Source organism: Vicugna pacos, chromosome 16 (genome assembly GCF_048564905.1).
Source record: "Vicugna pacos chromosome 16, VicPac4, whole genome shotgun sequence".
Lineage (NCBI taxonomy): Eukaryota > Metazoa > Chordata > Mammalia > Artiodactyla > Camelidae > Vicugna > Vicugna pacos.
The window spans coordinates 43,499,592-43,518,985 of NC_133002.1; the positions used below are offsets into that span (position 1 = coordinate 43,499,592).

Genomic DNA, 19,394 nt, shown 5'->3' on the forward strand with positions numbered 1-19,394 from the left:
ACAGAACTTTGGAACACTAGTATTCTGTTTAGCAGTCTATTTTATTTCTGTATGGCTTTGAAGATAATTAGATTCAGAGAATGTTAGATTTATGCCTATCTTAGAGGCCTTCAGTGAAGTCTGGATAGATTACTAAGTAGACTTGTTTCATTAATCAAGATGTGATTTAAAGTATTAAAATGTACTCTTTTCTCTCATTTTTATTTGCCATCATTCAGGCTTTTTAAGCTTGAGAAATCTGATTTTTTAAAAATTTACTGACACTAGTGAAGCAGAGAGGAATTTAGGAGGACAGTTAATACTAAAAATAGTAGTTGGTTACATTGCGTTAAAATTGACTTGGGCATCTCGGATATTTTCCAGGTAAACTATCTATTCAGTATATTTTCTGTATTTTCTTTCCAGTTTATACATATTTATATATGGAAAATCTGAAAAATCAGGTGGAAAGAAAATTTGTATTACCTGTAATTTTCTGTGCAGAAGTTTTTTGTTTCATTATTTCATTATATTATATATATTTTTTGAGGTTTCTTTTTATGTATAGAACTCTATATATCTGATTTTACATAGTTTTGTATCATGGACATTTTTCTTATAAACTTTTTATTGTTGTATAACATGTCCAGTAACAAACTATTATGTATTTTTGGTTAGTGTATTGCTAGTAACACCATAGTGAAATATATCTAAAATATAATTTTCTGTAATTTGTGTTATTTGCTTAGGAGAGATTCTAAGAAATGGAATTTACTGGTCAAAATAAATGAATCTAAAGCATTTGACTTGTGTGCCCCCATTGTTCTCTTGGAAAGGCTTTTTTTTTAGTTTATAGTGCTACCAACTTATGAATGCACACAGTACATAACTTACTACAAAAACTCATGTATTTAAAATTTTTAAACTTTAGTTAAGATGTGAAATGTAGTTTTCCCCACTTCTTACATTATTTTAATTATAAAAGTTAAAATTAAATGTAAAGTTAAATAGTAAAGCCTTATCAAGTAAATATTAACAGCAATTTCACCGCGCTGGAAGTAACTATTGTTAGTTTGAATATACTTTCAGAATTTTCTCTTTGCTCAAATGCTCTTGCATATTTTAACACAAACATATCTTGTTTTATTGACTCTAACATATCAGTATAACATGCCTCATAAATTAATAAAGAAAAGTGCTAACTGCCTTTTATGATAGGTCATTGACTAAGAAAAATCTGGATTTCAGAGACGTTAATGTGAAAGATGTTTTCTAAAATACACACATGTAGAATATATACACATTATATACTGTATTCTTTCATAGAAATAACACTATATGTTATTCAGCAACAAGCCTTTTTCCCTCAACAAAACATTGTGAATATAGAGTCACTGAGTGCTTATTAAAAATTTAAGCATTTGATTTGTACTCCAAATTTAATATATATCTCCAGGTATACTGCTGGGTTTGACTAGGTGACTTTATAGAGCTCCCTTCAGAGGCTTTCTCAGCTGTTCAGCAGTTAAGTAATTGCCAGAGACCCAGTGTTTGAGAATATGGGAAATTCTATGTCAATACTGCATAGTTTTTAGTTTGATTTTTGTTAAACTTTTAACAGACAATAGTAATAATTATATGGACGTATTTGCCTAAGTACAGTATTAGAAGATTACTACTGCTTTACAAATGAGATACCGAATATAACTTTAGTCTATAAATGCTAGTAAGTTTAATCTCATTTTAAAATACTGTCAGTTAACTGTTGATTTTTTGAGTGGCGGTGCATACCTTATGGATGGACCTTTTACTGTCTTCTCTTCATTTACTGTAGCTTGATGATGTTACTTTTCCGTTTATCTGCCTCTATTTTTGTGTTACATTTTGATCAGTTGATATAATTAGGAATACTCTTCTTCCCTTTTCACAAGCATTCCTAAAGACCTCTTTAAATCCATCCTTGGACTTTTTAATAAGTAGATCTTGGAAATGTTTCCCCTTGTGAATGGTAAAATGATACCTAATGTAGAGGAATTTACTAGGAGTTCAGCTTTAAGGAAAACGGGCTAAAGACAGGGATGATTATTGCCAACTTCTGTGATACAGAAATTTTAGAGAAGGGGGAAACAAAGGCTGTAGTTGTCAGGGAAAATTTGAGCAATGGATGATATACTCACTGGGGTGGATAAGATTTGGATGGTGGGAAGTTCTTTCGGATATGTAATCAAAGGTACAGATAAGAGATTAAGCATATGAGACCTAAGAATGGAATATCAGGGCTAGAAAGAAAAAATGGAGCCAGATAATACAAAAAGCTTTGTTTATTAGGTTTAGATTCTAAGTTCTGTGTTCTTTATTTAGTTTATTACTGCTTCAAGCACATTAACATTCCTTTAAATGCTTACATCATCCTGGATTCCTGTTTGTTTTTAAATCTCATAAGATGCAACCAAAGAAAAGGATTTGAGGGGGGAGTATTTTAATGACTGAAACAAGACAGGTCTAAAACCACAGCTTCTGGAAGAACGATTTGTTCTTGCTGGTCTTGTATCTCTCCTTGAACTTGACTGTAGTGGATTGTCAGGCATTGCGTTTGAGAGCAGGGTCTCTGAAGACATCCTTGTTGACGGCAGTTTTGTCCAAGGGGATGTCCACAGAGTACCTTGTGGGCATGAGGCGATTATAATATAAATTTTCATGAAAGACTTGATCTTTGACCTCTTAGTGATTTTCTTCTTGCTTAGCGAAGAAAAGGATTTTAATGTATTGAGTTCCTGTTATGTGCCAGAGAATATATGATGCAGTCTCATTTTAACTCTCATAACCCAATGAACGGTGGGTTTCTTCCAAGTTGTAGCTAAGGAAACAAGTTCATAGAGGTTATGTGACATATATCAAATAGCATGTAAATAAATACCTAAGCCAGAAGGAAACTCTTATCTGAATCTTTCTATCTATAAATGTGTTGTTTTTCTACCATACTGTTTCCCAAAGTGTACGTGTCTTTTGATCCACCTAGTGAGAGTATGAGTGGTATGTAGATATGACAATAGTGAAAATGTTACTGGATAAAATAAGATATATATAGTTCAGTGGTAGAGTGCATGCTTAGCATGCACGAGGTCCTGGGTTCAAGCCTCGGTACCTCGATTAAAATAAATTAAGTAAAAACCTAATTACCTCCAACCCCCCCCAAAAAAAATCCACAAAAAAAGACCTCTTGAGAGAGGTTTCCCAGACCTGTTTTGTTTCAGTATCCTGTTTGTTTCTTTCACAGTACTTAACAAAAGTGTACTTAGATGTCAAATTTATTCTGTCCATTTTAAGCCATTTAAACCTTTGCTTAAGGAAAGATCTCAGAGGTGGCTTCCAAATCTGTTTACTAAGATTATTCCCTCTTTTATAACTCTTCTTAACACACTTAAACTACATTTCATAGTATTTTATTGGTTTTTACAAAACAGAACTAGTGATTATTACTATATAGCATTTTATATACCTGGGAAATATAAGTGGTATAGACTCCTGAAGCTACAAACATCAGGTTTTTATTGCATCCTTAGATCCTTTCCACATTATTTACTATTGGAATTAAAGTAGTTAAGAATTTTTAATAGATGGAATTATGATTTTGAGTAATATAAAATCTTAAGTTGATTTTGGTACCTCATAGAACTCTGGAAACACACTCATACAAGTGCAAAAAAACCTTTTAAAGTGATGGCATCACAAACTTTCTGCAGACTTAAGCTGCTGAATTATTAGTGATAAAACTAAAATTGTCAAATTTGGCAGGAATTTAACATTTAACAACCAATATAAGTTTAGCTTTCTGAGAATATTTTGTAATCAGTAATCTGATATGCTTATTAGAGTATAGGTCTGCCAAAAATCTTGTTCTAGGAGGGAGGGTATAGCTCAGTGGTAGAGTGTGTGCTTAGGATACATGAGGTTCAGGTCTTGGTTTCAATCTCTGGTATCTCAGTCAATAAAAGTAAGTAAATAAATAAATCCAATACCACCCCCAAAAGAAAAAAGCATCATGTACCATAGGGTTCATACTGAATTTCTTAGTTTCTGTGGTTAACTGATAATACTTGCCCTTAAAATTGTCCAAATCAAATTTCTTTCCCATGCTGTATGATACAGAGCTGTTGGTGCTGAGAGTATTTGTCAGTGTAATACAGAAAATGAATGGTTTTAGAAAAAATTTGGCTCCTGTCTGTGTATTCCTAAATTAATTACAGCAGTCATTGCTACCAATATACTCGAATCTTTAAAAAACCTCTTAAGACAAGGTGTTCTCATTGAATTATCTATATGAATTGATTGTTTAGTGTTTGTCCAAATTTTGGTTAGCTGATAATTTCATTCCTTGGAGGTTATCTAAATCCATCAGATCATCTGAAAGCAGCATAACACCTGGACATTGACATAGGTAACTTTTAACAGAAATGCCCTCACAGATTTCATGAGATAGAAGTATCTGAGTGAAGACTGCTTCTCTTGTGTAAATCTAGTCAAACATTTTCTGTGACTTATTTTACGTAAAAATTTGTATGGTAAATGCCTCTTTGATTTTAGTACCTTGGAATTTTTTTCCCCAACAATCTTGCGTATTTCTTATCGACTACAGTAAAAACAGTTTAACTTGGGACATTTTAAGTCGTTGCTTTGATTGTCATTAACTGTAGACAAAAAATTGTGGTCTGTATTAATTGTCCATAATTCCTTTGCCCTTAAATATCTCTGCCCTTATAAGTAATGTCTTGATTTGAATTGACAGCTTTTTTTTTTATCTTAATGTGGTTTCATTGGCTTTTTTTAAAGATACATTTAGACACTGTAGTGCACCCTCCCCCTCTTTTGCCAGCATCTGTACTTGGGCAATAGGGTTATGTGAGCTATTTTGGCCAGTGAAATGTGAGCAGAAATTACATCTGTAAGTGTGTGTAGAGGCAGTGAAAAACACTTTCCTGATTCTTCTGTTTTCTCTTCTTGCTTCTTTGACTAGGGAAGCCTCAAGTACCAGATGGTTACAGTCCCAAGATGGTGGACTCTCACAGTTGAGAAAGAAACCTTTGTTGTGTCAAGCCTCTCAGATTTGGGGAATAATTTGGTTCCCAAGCACATCTGTCTTATCCTTTGGGAATACAGAATTATCAGTCACAGTTCAGAAAAGTTTGAAAACGTATTTACTGTTTCTTCTGTGCTTTCAATTTTGAGATGTTAAGTAGCTTTTATCCAGGCCTCCCTGCTTTTCAGAATCTTAGGAGAGGCAGAGCTGTTTCAAAATTATATATGCCAGCTTCTCTAAAGATGAATAAAATCATCCTTTGGCTGGTATGTTAAATATGTGCTTGCTATATGAAGGACATTATGCTTTCATGGCATGCCTCAGTATGAATGAATCATACAGAGGTATACAGCACTTACCCACTGTGCAGACTAAGTGGTGGAGTTCTTTTCATTCCTTTATTTCTAAACCAGTTCTTTTTGAAACTAAGCGGAACTAAGCATTGAGATTTTAAGGAAGACATTCATCACATTAAGTTCTCTGGCCAGCCTGAGCTCTTTCATCCTAGGTCTTTGAGTTCTCCTTCAGCCTAGTTCCTCTCAGTACTCTGGCACCGGTTTGGTATTTTGCCTTTTATTCATTTGGGAGCCACTCTCTCCCCCCTGAAAATGCAGACATCAGGTTTTCCCTTCCTGCGGTACTTCTCTTCCCCCTTTTAGCCCAGAAGGCACCAATATTTTTCCTACATATGATGCAAGAACCATTCATCTTCGTACATACCAGCTTTCAATGTTAAGTTTCTCTGATAATCATAAGGTGTGAATGTTCTTATAATTTAAACAATGGACGCTGACACTCCTCTTCTAAGTTTGCCTTCCCTTTGTTATGAAGGGATAAAATACATTTTTCCTCAGCAGCTGGGAAAATATTTCAAGATATTTGGTTTCTTCCTCTTGCTGTTCTCTTCTAGTACAGAATGACTTTCTGTGGTGATTCTTTTCATTGTATTTATCTTTGTTTCAAGCTTTTTAGTTATTTTGTAAAGTATAAGATAGTCATGTGGTTAAAAAAAAAGTAAACAATGTGAGGGAACTAGTGGCATTTTAATGAAAAGCACAGCTTTTCACTGCTATTTCTAATTTAACAATAGATCTTCCTCTTTTGAAAAAGTGCTCTCATTTAGTAGAGATACTATATCTTGGGGGAAGACTTCCCTATATGTCAGTCCAAATGTATGCATTTAAAATATATTCTGATAGATCACAGACTAACAGTTTAAAAAAAAACCAAGCCTGACAACTAATAATTGGCCCAGAGAGATTTTTACCAAGGTGATTTTTATAATTACAACAGATGGATTTTACAGAGTTTTACAATTTACAGTGGTACCTTTCTCTCCCCCCTTCGCTTTTCCTGTGATAGTTCTGCGTCACCCCAGAGATAACTTTGCATTCTTTCCATTTGACATAGTGATTTGGGAAGCTGGCCTTTTATGCATGCCAGAAATAAATTTATTGTCTTAAGTTTCTTCTCATGTTGGGTCTTTGGAGGAGGTCTTTTCAACAATCCCTAGGGAACTGAAGATTCTATCATCACGTCTGTCATCTGGATTACTTTTCATTGTGAAGGAGACAGTTTGGACAGCTACTTAGTTCATCTCAGTCTTGTGTGTGTGTGTGTTAAAATACACATAACAAAATTTACTATCTTGGCCATTTTAAAGTATATTTCACTGGTGTTAAGTATGTTCACGATTTTTTTTTGCAACTCCTCCTGTCCATCTCCATAATTCTTTTCATCTTGTAACACAGAAGCTCTGTCCCATTAAACAGTAACTTCTCATTCTCCTCTCAGCCCCTGGAAACTGTTATACTTTCTTTATGAGTTTGACGAATATAAGGATATCATATAAGTGAAATTGTAAAGTATTGTCTTTTTGTGACATTCATCCATGTTGTAGCATATTGCAGAATTTCCTTATTAAACATTTGTTTCGGTGGGGGAGTGGGTATAGCTCAGTTGTAGAGCACATGCTTAGCGTGTGTAGGATGCTGGGTTCAATCCCCAGTACCTCCATTAAAAATTTTATTTTTAGTTGAAGTATAGTTGATTTACAACGTTGTGTTAGTTTTTGGTATACAGCATAGTGACTCAGTTACACATATATATTCTTGTTCATTGTAGGTTATTAACAGGATATTGAATACAAGTTCCCTGGGCTATACAGTAGGACTTTGTTCAGAATTTCCTTACTTTTTATAGCCAATAATATATTCCATTGCATGTATATGCTACATTTTGCTTATCCATTCATCCATCGATGGACACTTGGTTGCGTCCATGTTTTAGCTGTTGTGACTAGTGTGCTGTGAAGGTATCCAGATATCTCTCTTCAAGACCCTGCTTTCAGTTCTTTTTGACATATACTCAGAAGTGGAATTGTTGAGTCATATGGAAATTGTTTAAAAATTTTTTCAAGGAACCTCCATACTGTTTTACACAGCAGCTGTACCATTTTATATGCCCACGCATAGGGCATAGGGTCTAGTTATTCCACATCCTTGCTAACACCTGTATTCTGATTTCTTGATAGTGGTCATCCTAATGGATGTGAAGTGGTAGATCATCTTAGTCTTTTAAATAAAGAGCTAGGTTATTTTCTTAACTGCTTTGCTCTAAATGAGTCCTAAGGGGCTTTTGATTTTGAATCAGATCTGGTTATTGTATAAAATGGCACTTTGTTTTAGACAAATTCTGTTATGATATCACATGTGAAATCTAAAAAAATACAGCAAACTAGTGAACATAAAGAAGCAGACTGACAGAACAAACTGGTGGTTACCAGGGAAAGGGGCAATATAAGAGTTGGGGAGTAAGAGGTATAAACTATTAGGTATAAAATCAGCTATGAGGATGTATTGTACAGCATGGGGAATATAGCCAATATTTTGTAGTAATAATGGAATGTAACCTTTAAAAATATGAATCAGTATATTGTTCACCTGTAACTAATAATATTGTTCAGTAACTATACTACAGTTTTAAAAAACAGCACTTTGCTTTGCTTTGTTATAGATTGGCTTGATGGGCTTATTTCTCACCCCATCCTTTTTTTTTTTTTAAAACACCGATCATCACATTTCCATATAAAAGACAAACTATAACCCTTCACACTCACATTCTCTTTGTCTTTTTTTGATAATCTAAAGCAGGTGAATTGGTAAGAATTCTAGACAACAGTGTACCAAGTTCTCAGAATATCCCCAAATGCCTTGACTTTTGTATCATGAAAGGGTATTGATCTCCATTAGTCATTTCATATACAGGATTCAAGATCAGATCATATAGTACTAGATGACCTAATACTGTTAAGTCCCTAAGATACCGTAGTCTTGTTAATTGGAAATATTATTTGAGTGTACTATAGGCACTTTGCTGAAGTTTGATAACATAGGACACCTATGCTGAATTCCCCTTTATATATTTAATAAACAGACCTCAGACCTTCAGGATGATTCTTTGGGTCTCAGACTTCTTTATAGATAGATATAACTAAATATTCTTCTAAATAGAATGGGCTGCAGAAAAAGGCCCTGTTGAAATTGCTGAGAATAGACTAGAATCTCTAGTTCTTTCTAGAGGGGATCCTTAAATAGATTTCATTTATTTATGATGTACTTAGTCAAGCACAGAATATATTTTTTCAATCTTTGTGTTTAACTTTGTCTTATTTTCTTCATTCTTTTATCAAATGTTTGTGTGCCATTTATGTCATTAGATACTGTCCTTTTTGGGGAATAGAGAAAGACACAGTTTATGCCATTTTAGGAAGGTAATATTTGATGGGAAGAAAAACACTGATCAATACAGAGAAATATACACATGGGTTGGAGAGCACAGGAAAGTTTCACCGAGTAAGATGTTTGAGTTTGATCCAGAGGGATGAGTAGTTTCTTACGCAAAGAGGAAAGGTCATCATTGGTCAACTGATCACTCTTTACATAAGGCAAAGCCAAGATCGCTCCAGAACCTTGAGTGACAGACCTTTTGAAGGCAGTGTCTGATGCTGTAACCTTTCTCTTTCCTTGGGTTATTGCCTTCAGTATTTTAGGACTTAAGTATTTGTTTCTGTGAGCACACCACTTGGAAAGTTAGTTGAATATGGTAGTTTAGAAGGAATTAAGGCACTTAAGTTACATTGGGTTTGAATTCTGGTTTTACCACTGAATAGCTGTATGACTTTAAGCAAGTTACTTTGAGTTTCAGTTTTTTGTTTTTAAAGTTGGGATTATGGGTTATAACAGCTGGCAGACATTTTTTTCCATGTTGGAAGGTGTTAAAAGTTATGGTTATGACCCTGTAGGTTTTTTTTTTTTTTTTTTGCCACTCCACTCTGACCCTGTATACCTTGGTAGGAGGTTCGTTAATCCTATCAGTCAGTGCAGCGTCTGCTTATTTTCTCTTGACTGATTCTGAACAGTGTGCTTCCATCCTGACCCTGGATCTCATTAATCAGAAACTGTGGAATGGGCCTTGTGGTAACCTGTAGTCAGTCTGATAGGTGGAGACATGGCACCCCTTTAGGTTTTGTTAAGACTATTGAAACTCAGCAGAGACCTGTTTAACCAGCTGGGGGATAGCCTTGGGAGAAAAAGTTTACTGGGATGTTGATATAGAGCTATTAGTGGTGTGGGAATATCTGCTCTCCACTGGGCATTGGCAGTAAGTTTTTTGGAGATCTGAGGGGTTAACTTTGTAGGTGGAAAAAGATGTGTTTTAAGCAGGAATGAACTGCATTTTAATATTTTAATCTTGTGTCTCTATTGTCATTGAAGCCATTTATCTTGCATCTGTTCTTGTAAAAGCAAACAAAAAGATCCCCCTACAGGCGACTTCAAATCTAATGTAATATGATTAAATCAACACAATTCTGGAGTCAGTATCCATGTAATCCACTGAATTTGTGATTTTGAGCAAGTTTCATCTCCACAGTTTTTGGTTTCCTTGTATAAAATGGGGCTGGTACCTATGTCAGAGGTCTATTTAGAAGATTAAATGCATTAATACATGCATTAATACATGCAGGATATTTGGAGCAATGCCTGCCGTGAGGTGTTTTATTTATAATTGAGTTTATTGAATGAATGTATAAATAGTTCAAAGAGCAAAACTAAGAACCAAAGCTAAATTAAAGTTGGGATGAAAAACATTTGACTCTCCTTCTGTCAGGATAGTCACTAACAAATAGAGGCAAGCTGGTTTAATGTAATGGATGTCTAACTAGACTATTAATACAATGAAGGAGAAATGATCTGGGATGAAACAGGCTTATTAGCATTTGGTTAAGATGACCTTTGAGTTGTGAGGATTATATATTTCAGAGTTTCTGTAATAGTGGTGGTTTTCATTCAGCTACCCTTGGTCCCCAAACTATCAGAAATCCCTAAAATTATATTTTATTGCCTAAACCTCATGTATCAAACTGCCTATACATCCACAAATAGTGATTTGACTGTGAGTTGCAGTTCTCTAGTTCATAAATTGTGACCGTATCTGCTGCAAACAGATTTGACAACCTTCCCCATCCCAGAAGTGCTGAGATCACATTGATAAAATGCTGCAGAGATGATTTCATGAAATACTAGTTATGTTTGAGAAGTTTATATGACTGTAATTGGTGTTAACATTCTGCTGATGGAGGTTTTAAGGATGTGGCCAGTCTAGAGGTTTTTTTTTTTTTTTTAATAAATTAGAGTCTTCGTATAGTTTTGGGGTACGTTATAGAATGATGTTCCTGTTGCTGGTGTTAAAAGGGTAAGGATAACACCAGTGTTATCGTAAGAGTTTCATTATAGTCATAATTTGTACAAATTGATACCACGCACTGGTTGTAGAACTTTTGGGACAGTATGAAGCTCTTTCCCTCTTGTCATTAATGCTTTTATTACTATCCCTTAATCTGGTACCTTCAGGAATGGAGAAATTCTGAAGATGAAGGGCTGTGAGGAGTAGATGGGGTTTTAAAAGTAACTTAACTCCTGGGGGAAGGATATAGCTCAGTGGTAGAGTGCATGCCTGCTAACATACACAAGGTTCTGGGCTCAATCTCCAGCACCTCCATTAAAATAATTAAAAACCTAATTACCTCCTACCAAAAAAAAAAGTAACTCCTAAAACTCCAGTAATAGAGAGGCAAATGATCCAGCTTAAAAATTGGCAACGCATCTGAATAGATACTTTCCTAAGAGCATACACAAATGGCCAATTAGCACATGAAAAGATGCTCAACATCATTAGCTGTCAAGGAAATGCAAATCAAAATCGTAAGATACCACTTCATACTCACTGGGATGACTTTAAAAAAAAGAAACTAGTAAGTGTTAGTGAGAGTATGGAGAAATTAGAATTCTCCATTGCTGGTGGAATATAAAAATGGTGCAGCCCCTGTGAAAAAGTTTAGCAATTCCTTCCTCAAAAAGTTATATGACCTAGGGGGACAGTATAGCTTAGTGGTAGAGTGTGCTTAGCATGCACAAGGTCCTTGGGTTCAATCCCCAGTACCTCTGTCAAAATAAATAAACCTAATTACCCCTCCTCAAAAAAAAAAAAAGACAAAGTCACAGAGCCTAACCCTACAGTTCTTCTCCTTAAGTTTATATTCAAGAGACTTGAATGCATACTTACATGAATTTTCACAGCAGCATTATTCATAACAGCCCAAAATTGGAGTCAACTCAGATGTCCAATGACTGATGGATGGACAAATAAAATGGTATGTCCATTATAGTAAGTGGAGTATTGATAGATGCTGCACTAAGGCTGAACTTTGAAACATGCTAAATGAAAGGAGTTGCAAAAGGCAGTATATTATATGAAATGTCCAGAATAGGTAAATCCATAGAATTGGAAAGTAGATTGGTGGTTGCCTAGGGCTGAGGGATTTGTGGGTAAATGGGGAATGATGCTAATGGATATATGGAGATTTTCTTTTTCTTTTAGTTTTTTTTTGGAGGTGGGGAGGGAGGTAATTAGGTTTATTTACTTTTAGAGGAGGTTCTGGAGATTGAACCCAAGACCACTCCGTGCATGCTAAGCATGCACTTTACCGCTTGAGCTGTACCTTCCCCTTGAGATTTTTTCAAGTGATGGAAAATGTTCTAAAATGCATTATGGTAATGGTTGCACAATTCTGTGAATATACTAAAAATCGTTGAATTGTACACTTTTAAATGGGTGAGTTATATGGTATTTAATAATAACTGCTGCTGTAGTACTGTAGTTTTTTGTGCATTGTTTTGTGGCTTTCTTAATGAAGGGAATTATATACTTATGTATACTTAATTGAGTCTGGGATAGTAGAATGTCATTTAATGTTTTAGATATATCCCCCCTTACATTATAAAATTATTAAATGTTCATTGTTGAAAATTTCTAAAGCATAGAAAAGTGAAGAAAATCTAAATTATCTGGGGTACTAGCCAGAGGCATGTTGTTGAATCTTAATGTTATTAAATATTTGGGTATAGTTTTTCCATATATAATATTGCAAAGCCCTATGATTTAGAAGAATTAATGGTCTTTTTTTGTGTGTAGCTAGGTTACTTTTTAAATTGTTTTGTTGGGACCAACTTATAAAAGTGAAATACTTCACTTCTGAGGCATGTTTAATTTGCTGTTAGTTTTTGAGAACTAGTATGGCAGTGAGTATGAAATAATATCCTCTTACTCCTCTGCCACTAAGTTTAGCCTTTTTTCATGTCAATGGTTAAAAAAAAAATTGGATGTTTCAAATGAATGTTTTCAGGCTCCCACCAATCAATTAATAGTCTTAGTACCATATGCCTTAATATTTCTTTTTTTAAATGCTTCAGAATTGTATTTTTAAAAATCAGCTGTATTGGGGTAAAGTATATAAAGTACACCACTTTTCACATACAGTTCATTGTTTTGGTAACTACATTTCAGCTGTGTAGCCACCACAGTAGAACACTTCTGTTACACCCTTCCCCAAATGTCCTGAATGTCCCTAGTAGTGGGCTTGCTGAATCTTCGGGTGTTCAACTCTATAAAAAACTACTGAACTGTTTTATATTAACTTCCTGATATTCCTGAAAGGATTGCTGAAAGAATAATTTTTTTTTAAATGAGGGGAGTTACTTAGGTTGGTTGGTTTGTTTAACAGGGAGTACTGGGAATTGAACCGAGGACCTTGTGCATGCTAGGCATGCTACCAATGAGCTATACCTCCCCCCATACTTCTTTATGTTTTTTTTTAAGTGAGAGGAGTTAATTAGGTTTATTTACTCATTTATTTATATAAGGATACTGATTTATTTATATGAGGATACTTTTTTGAAATGTGTTTTCCTGGAATTACACATAATTTAGCATGTCTTTAAGCAGTGGTTCATAAAGTCATACCTTAAAGTATGTTTATGCTTAGTGTTAATGTTTGCTAAGTGTGATTGTTAAAACACAGATCCTTGGGTCTCATCACTAAAGATTCTGACTCAGTAAAGTTGGAGAGCTACATAGTAATATGGCATTAGTCTTTTCTGAAAGCATAGTTTTCATTATTTATTTAGTTAGTATTTATTGAGCTGTTTTTGGTTCTTTGCATTCACATGTATTGCCTATATTATGCTATACTTGGTATCTCCCAAGATTTATCTGGGCCCCTTTCTTTGCTCGCCATCTGGTGGTAACAAATAGAAACACGCAGAGTTTTGCCAGTGAATGAATTCATAGGTGGACAGTGCCTTCTAAAGGAGGTTTGTGCTTCTAAGTTTGGTTTGTGTTTGACTAACGAAATGCTCAGTATATGTTTGCTGTATGGGTGAATCCCCTTTCCTCCCTGTTTTTGTTTTTGTTTTTGTTTTGAGGAAATTCAGTTTATTTGTATTTATTTGGGGAATAATTTATTTGTAAGAAAATACATTTTAGAGCCTGTAAATTAAAAATTTTTGTGTTAAACTGCCAGCTCAATTATTTTACTGGGAAATGGGTAGATGTGCGTTCCTGTTTCTCGTACTTAAGATGACAGGTATCTCCAAGCTATACTAAATTATACTTGGTACTGTGTAGTCATTCTGGTTCCATACAACTTACATTCCAGATCCTCTTGTTCTAGGCTCTTAAACTTTATTTTCCATGTTTTTAGTTTTTGATTCACATTAGTCTTGATGATTGTAAAGTTATTTTGCTTAAAAAATTTTTTTGTCTTTTTTTTACGTTAGCTTGACTGAAAAAAGACCTACCATGATAGGGATGTCTTAACAAAACTTAGTTTGTAAGGTCTCATTTTACTTTTCCCTTATAGAAATGGTGGAATCAATGAAGAAAGTAGCAGGGATGGATGTGGAGTTGACAGTTGAAGAAAGGAACCTTCTATCTGTTGCATATAAAAATGTGATTGGAGCTAGAAGAGCTTCCTGGAGAATAATCAGCAGCATTGAACAGAAAGAAGAAAACAAGGGAGGAGAAGACAAACTAAAAATGATTCGGGAATATCGGCAAATGGTGAGATTGTCATATTCTAGACAACAAAGAATGGAGTCTTATGTGTTGGGCTATTTAGATTATAGCCTAGTACACGTGTTGTATACCTGTGTGACATGTATTTATATTTTAATGGATTTGCATCTTTTACTCACCTGGATTAGGAATTAGAAGCTGTACAGTATTTCAGGACAGAGGAGATCAGCTTTCTTCCTTAGAAGCTACAGAGAGCAGTGTTCAACTTTGGGCACTGTACAAATAGAGAACTAATTTAATCTTTGTTTTTATTGTGGTAACTGCAAAATACTTCCTTGAGTGACTTGAAATTATACCATTCAGAACAATTTAGCAAATATTTGTGTGCCTCTTTTGTATCACACAACTTGATAAATACTGTGAGTGCAAAGATGGGACAGATAAAGTTACTGTCTTTATGGAGGGTTAGTCTAGTCATTGTTTTATGAATAGAACAGAAAAAATCAGAAGGCATTGAACATTATTTCATAAGATTGTTTCAGACAAAATATGTGTCTATGTTGTCTTTCCTATTGTGGGTTTTAGTCAAAAAAATTTGATCTAATGCAGTGGTTTTCAACCAGAGGTGATATTGCTCCTCAGAGGACATTTGGCAGTGTCTGGAGACATTTTTGATTTGTCACAACTTGAGGGTGCTATTTGGTATTTAGTATGTAGAGACAAGGATACTGCTAAACATCTTATGCATAGAATAGTGCCCCTTCCTCCCCAATAACAAGTATGTTGCCCAAAATGTCACTAGTGCTGTTGAGAAACTGATCCTAGTGAAACAGAGATATATACATCTCATGTAAACACAGTACAGTGAGGGAAACAACATTGTAAATCAAGTTAAAAAAAAAAGTACAGTGAAGGAAATTACAGAAGCAGGCACAAAAAGGAAGTTATAATTTAGTAGTTAAATATTAGAATTTAAGACTTCCAGTAGCACAGGAGTATTGACAAGTAAGGGTCATGGAGTTGAGATCAAGGAACTTTGTTGAAAGGAATTTTATAATACCTTGGGATGTTACCAGGAATTGAAGAGACAGGCTGTAGCTACTCGTGAATGTAGTGAAAGGGCCTACGGAGATCTATTTATGACAGAAATTGAGAAAGTGTAGATGCTGAGCTTCCAGGGAGGAAGGGTTTTGGAATATTAGCACTCATACTGAGTCAGTGAGGAGTTACGAGTTCAGAAATCGTCCTTCTCTTAGAGCAGTCTCTCTCTACTTGAAAAGTCACAAGGGAGATAGTTCATGCAGGAGAGAGCTAGTTTTACTTAGAATTAGGACAAGATTTTAAGAGATGAAAGAGTGGGGGTATTATTTACCGTGGCAAGGAGTTTCCAGAGGGCATGGAAAGAATTTAGAAAGGTCGAACAGTGTCATTGAATTAATATAAAATGGAGAGCAGAATGTGTATGTGTGTTTAGGGGTGGTATGCATTTTTGGCATGATAAATTGAGATGAGTGGTGATACTTTAGTCTACAGATTTTGGGTGCCATAACTGGCTATAGAGCTCTGCCTTTAAAGTGATTGGCTGTTGAGCATAGTAGTGGTTAGGAATGTGAGCTTTGGAGGCGAACAACCTGGGTTTGAATTTTTATTCCATCCCTTACAAACTCTGACCCTAGCCATGCAACCTTCCTGGATTCAAGTCCTTAGTCTGCCTCTAAGTTCTTTAAGTTAGTGATCTTTGGGCCAATATAGTAATCTTTGCTCTCCCATGTAAATGGAGGCAATAGTTGCTACCTCATTAAAGAAACTAAAATGTTCAGCACTTAGTAGTAATTGGTGTTTTGTAGCTGACCTATGAGATTTTGGAGGGGAGGGTGAAGCAGGGGTAATTAGGTTTATTTATTATTTATAATTATAATTAATTATTCTTATTTTTGTTTTTAATGGAGGTACTGGGGATAGAACCCAGGACCTTGTGCATGCTAAAAACCACTAAGCTCTACACCTTCCCCGCACCCTCCCTTTTTCTCTTTAGCCTATGTTTTAAAATTTTAATGATTTCCTCTTGCAAAAATAACCTTTTAAAACATTTATTTTCATATTTGCCTGATTCTTTTAAAATAATATCTTCCTGTTGCCTTCTTTTTCTCTGACAGTTCTTTTTCTAATTAACTTTATTGAGATCTAATTCCATACCATAGAACATACATGTTTTGAATGTCCTGTTGGCTGTGTTGTTTTTTAAATCATGGGCCGCACGCACCCTTCCTTTTTAAAGCACTTAGGTAATGTCACATAGTAAAATAATTTTTATAACCTGGAGACAATTTTTCTTTTGTATCAAGAGCAGGGAATGGGGATTTGGAGAGAAATGTGTATGTTCTGTTTAATACGGTTCTCTTCCCCCTAACTGGAAATAGAATGTTTGAAAGTTTGTATAATTTCTTAGACTTAAACAGTTTTCGACTTTTCTTTATAGGTTGAGACTGAGCTAAAGTTAATCTGTTGTGACATTCTGGATGTACTGGACAAACACCTCATTCCAGCAGCTAACACTGGCGAGTCCAAGGTTTTCTATTATAAAATGTAGGTTCTATACTAGAAGGGAAAATGTCAGATTAAATGTTGGCCCTCTTAGAATCACTACTTTTTCTATGTAGGTTTTCAGTATTTTATTTAATGTTGGATACATGGAAGGAGTCATTCTCAAAACTAAAATTAACTTTTGAATACTCATTTGCAAATTCACTGCATGAGAAGAATCAATGTTACTGCTTTTAAGGTGGTCAGACTATTACTGTAAAAGTGTGCTAGGTTTTACTTTGCCTACTTAAATTCATTTGCTTGTGAGGGGCTGCCCCCCTAGCTACAAGCAGTGCTTTACACAGTTCAGTCTTAATATTTTATATAGAAAAAGTTTTTATTTCATGATTAACAAACTGTTGTGCCATTCTTTGGAACCACTTTCATGTTTAATTCTGGTCTATCAAGTAATAAATTTACTGATTTTTGAGCATTCTAAGTTAATTACTTTAGGATTTTGCTTATATTTGGCAATGTGAAATCTCTAAGGAGGAAAACTAAATAGATGTCAGTCATTCCTGAAAGAGACTTTTTGAAATTATTGGGAAATAATTGAAATATTGAAAAAAAGTTAATCTATGTGTTTTTGTTGCATATTTGATTTTATATAATATAGAAAAATGTAACAGTTTAAGAAACATTCCTAAGTCTATTTTTGTTTTGTCTTGTTTTGTTTTAGGAAAGGGGACTACCACAGGTATCTGGCTGAATTTGCCACAGGAAACGACAGGAAGGAGGCTGCGGAGAACAGCCTAGTGGCTTATAAAGCTGCTAGTGATATTGCTATGACAGAACTTCCACCAACACATCCCATCCGCTTAGGTCTTGCTCTCAATTTTTCTGTATTCTACTATGAAATTCTTAATTCCCCTGACCGTGCCTGCAGGTAAGTCATAGAAGAGAACAAAAGCTCTCACTGGAAGTGAAAGAGGTTACAGAAGAGAATAACTACTTGTTTGTCTGTGTTGTTCCCTGAGACTGCCTTGTTGTCTCGGTCATGTGATAAAGAATTTATTTTGGCTCTTAATGAAACTGTTTTGGATGATAGAAAGACAGACATATCTCAGATCATTAGGATAGCAGTTAGGATAAGTAGGTTGATGGGGGAAAATTTGATTGGTAGATTGAAAAGAATCTTGTTAGAGTAGGAGAAAGGAATGAGAGGAATTTTCATAATAGAATTATCTTCATTTTTGTGTATCAGCTTTCTATCTTTGTAGGCATGTTTTTAATATAGTTATGCTTTTAGTGTACATTACCATTTTTTATTTTCTATTATAAAGTTTTCCATCCTTGACTTACGTAAAAATATTCCATTTTTATACTTCAGATTGTTCCCAATTTTTGATACAGATATATAAGAAATATCTTTATGTACATAGCTTTTTACTTTTTAAATACACGTAACATGAAGTTTATCATTCTGTTTTTTAATGTGCAATTCAGAGGCATTAGGTATACCCACAATATTGTGCAACTGTCACTACTACTTCTAAAACATTTTCATCAGCTGAAACAAACCAGCTACTAAATAGTAACTCCATATTCCATTCCCCTCTGCCTCAGTCCTTGGCAATCTCCATTTTCTGTCTTAATGAATTGCCTGTTTTGGGTACCTTGTATGTTAGGAATAATGTATTTGTTCTTTGTAACTTCAGTATTGAATATGTAGGAATCAGATATTCTATGAAAGAGATTTTTATGATGTGAGGTATATTCATTTGAGTGGAAACTAGTATTATCTGAAAACATTCTAAATGACTAGTTGAATTTGTACAAACAGGTAATGTCTTAACTAAAGAAGCTGTAGCTATTCAGTTGATGTATTGGTTGAATCTTTCATTGCCATTCTCTAGTCTAGCTGTCCCACGCGTAGCTTCACCTCAAGTCACTTCCATGCTTTTACTTTAATTAGTTCAAATATGACGTCTCCATTTGCTCCCCCTCTTGAGTCCCCAAAGCACTTTCTTCAGAATAGCATGTCATCCTTCTTTTATATTAGTTATTTGTGTGGCAGTCCTTCTATTAGATGTTTTAAGTTCATTGTGGACTCAGATTGTGTCTCTTTCGTTTCCCCACCTTTGTCCAGCCTCACTTGGTGTAGATGAATGAGTATGGATTTTGTTTCTTTTAATTTAGTAAATAGCTTGTATGATTACATTTCCATGGATTCCATATTACTTTTTTTCTTACTTACTGTTAAGTTCTGTTGAATTAAACTGTGAGATCCTGTCTCACAGTTTTCTCTTTTTACATTAAAACTTTATTGAATAAGTGACCTATTGACTAGAACTTGGAAATACCTTTATTATGCCTATATTTTGGTGGTGGATTTAGGATG

At 34.7% G+C, this 19,394-nt stretch overlaps 1 protein-coding gene across 1 annotated transcript in view; it reads left to right on the forward strand.

The window, feature by feature from the left end:
- Positions 1-19,394, forward strand: part of YWHAE (tyrosine 3-monooxygenase/tryptophan 5-monooxygenase activation protein epsilon) — a 35,508-nt gene that overhangs the window by 10,354 nt on the left and 5,760 nt on the right. Inside the window, exons 2-4 of the mRNA XM_006214428.4 lie at positions 14,316-14,515; positions 16,950-17,056; positions 17,733-17,939. Of these exons, the coding sequence (XP_006214490.1) occupies positions 14,316-14,515; positions 16,950-17,056; positions 17,733-17,939 (514 nt within the window). The remainder of the gene's footprint in view (positions 1-14,315; positions 14,516-16,949; positions 17,057-17,732; positions 17,940-19,394) is intronic.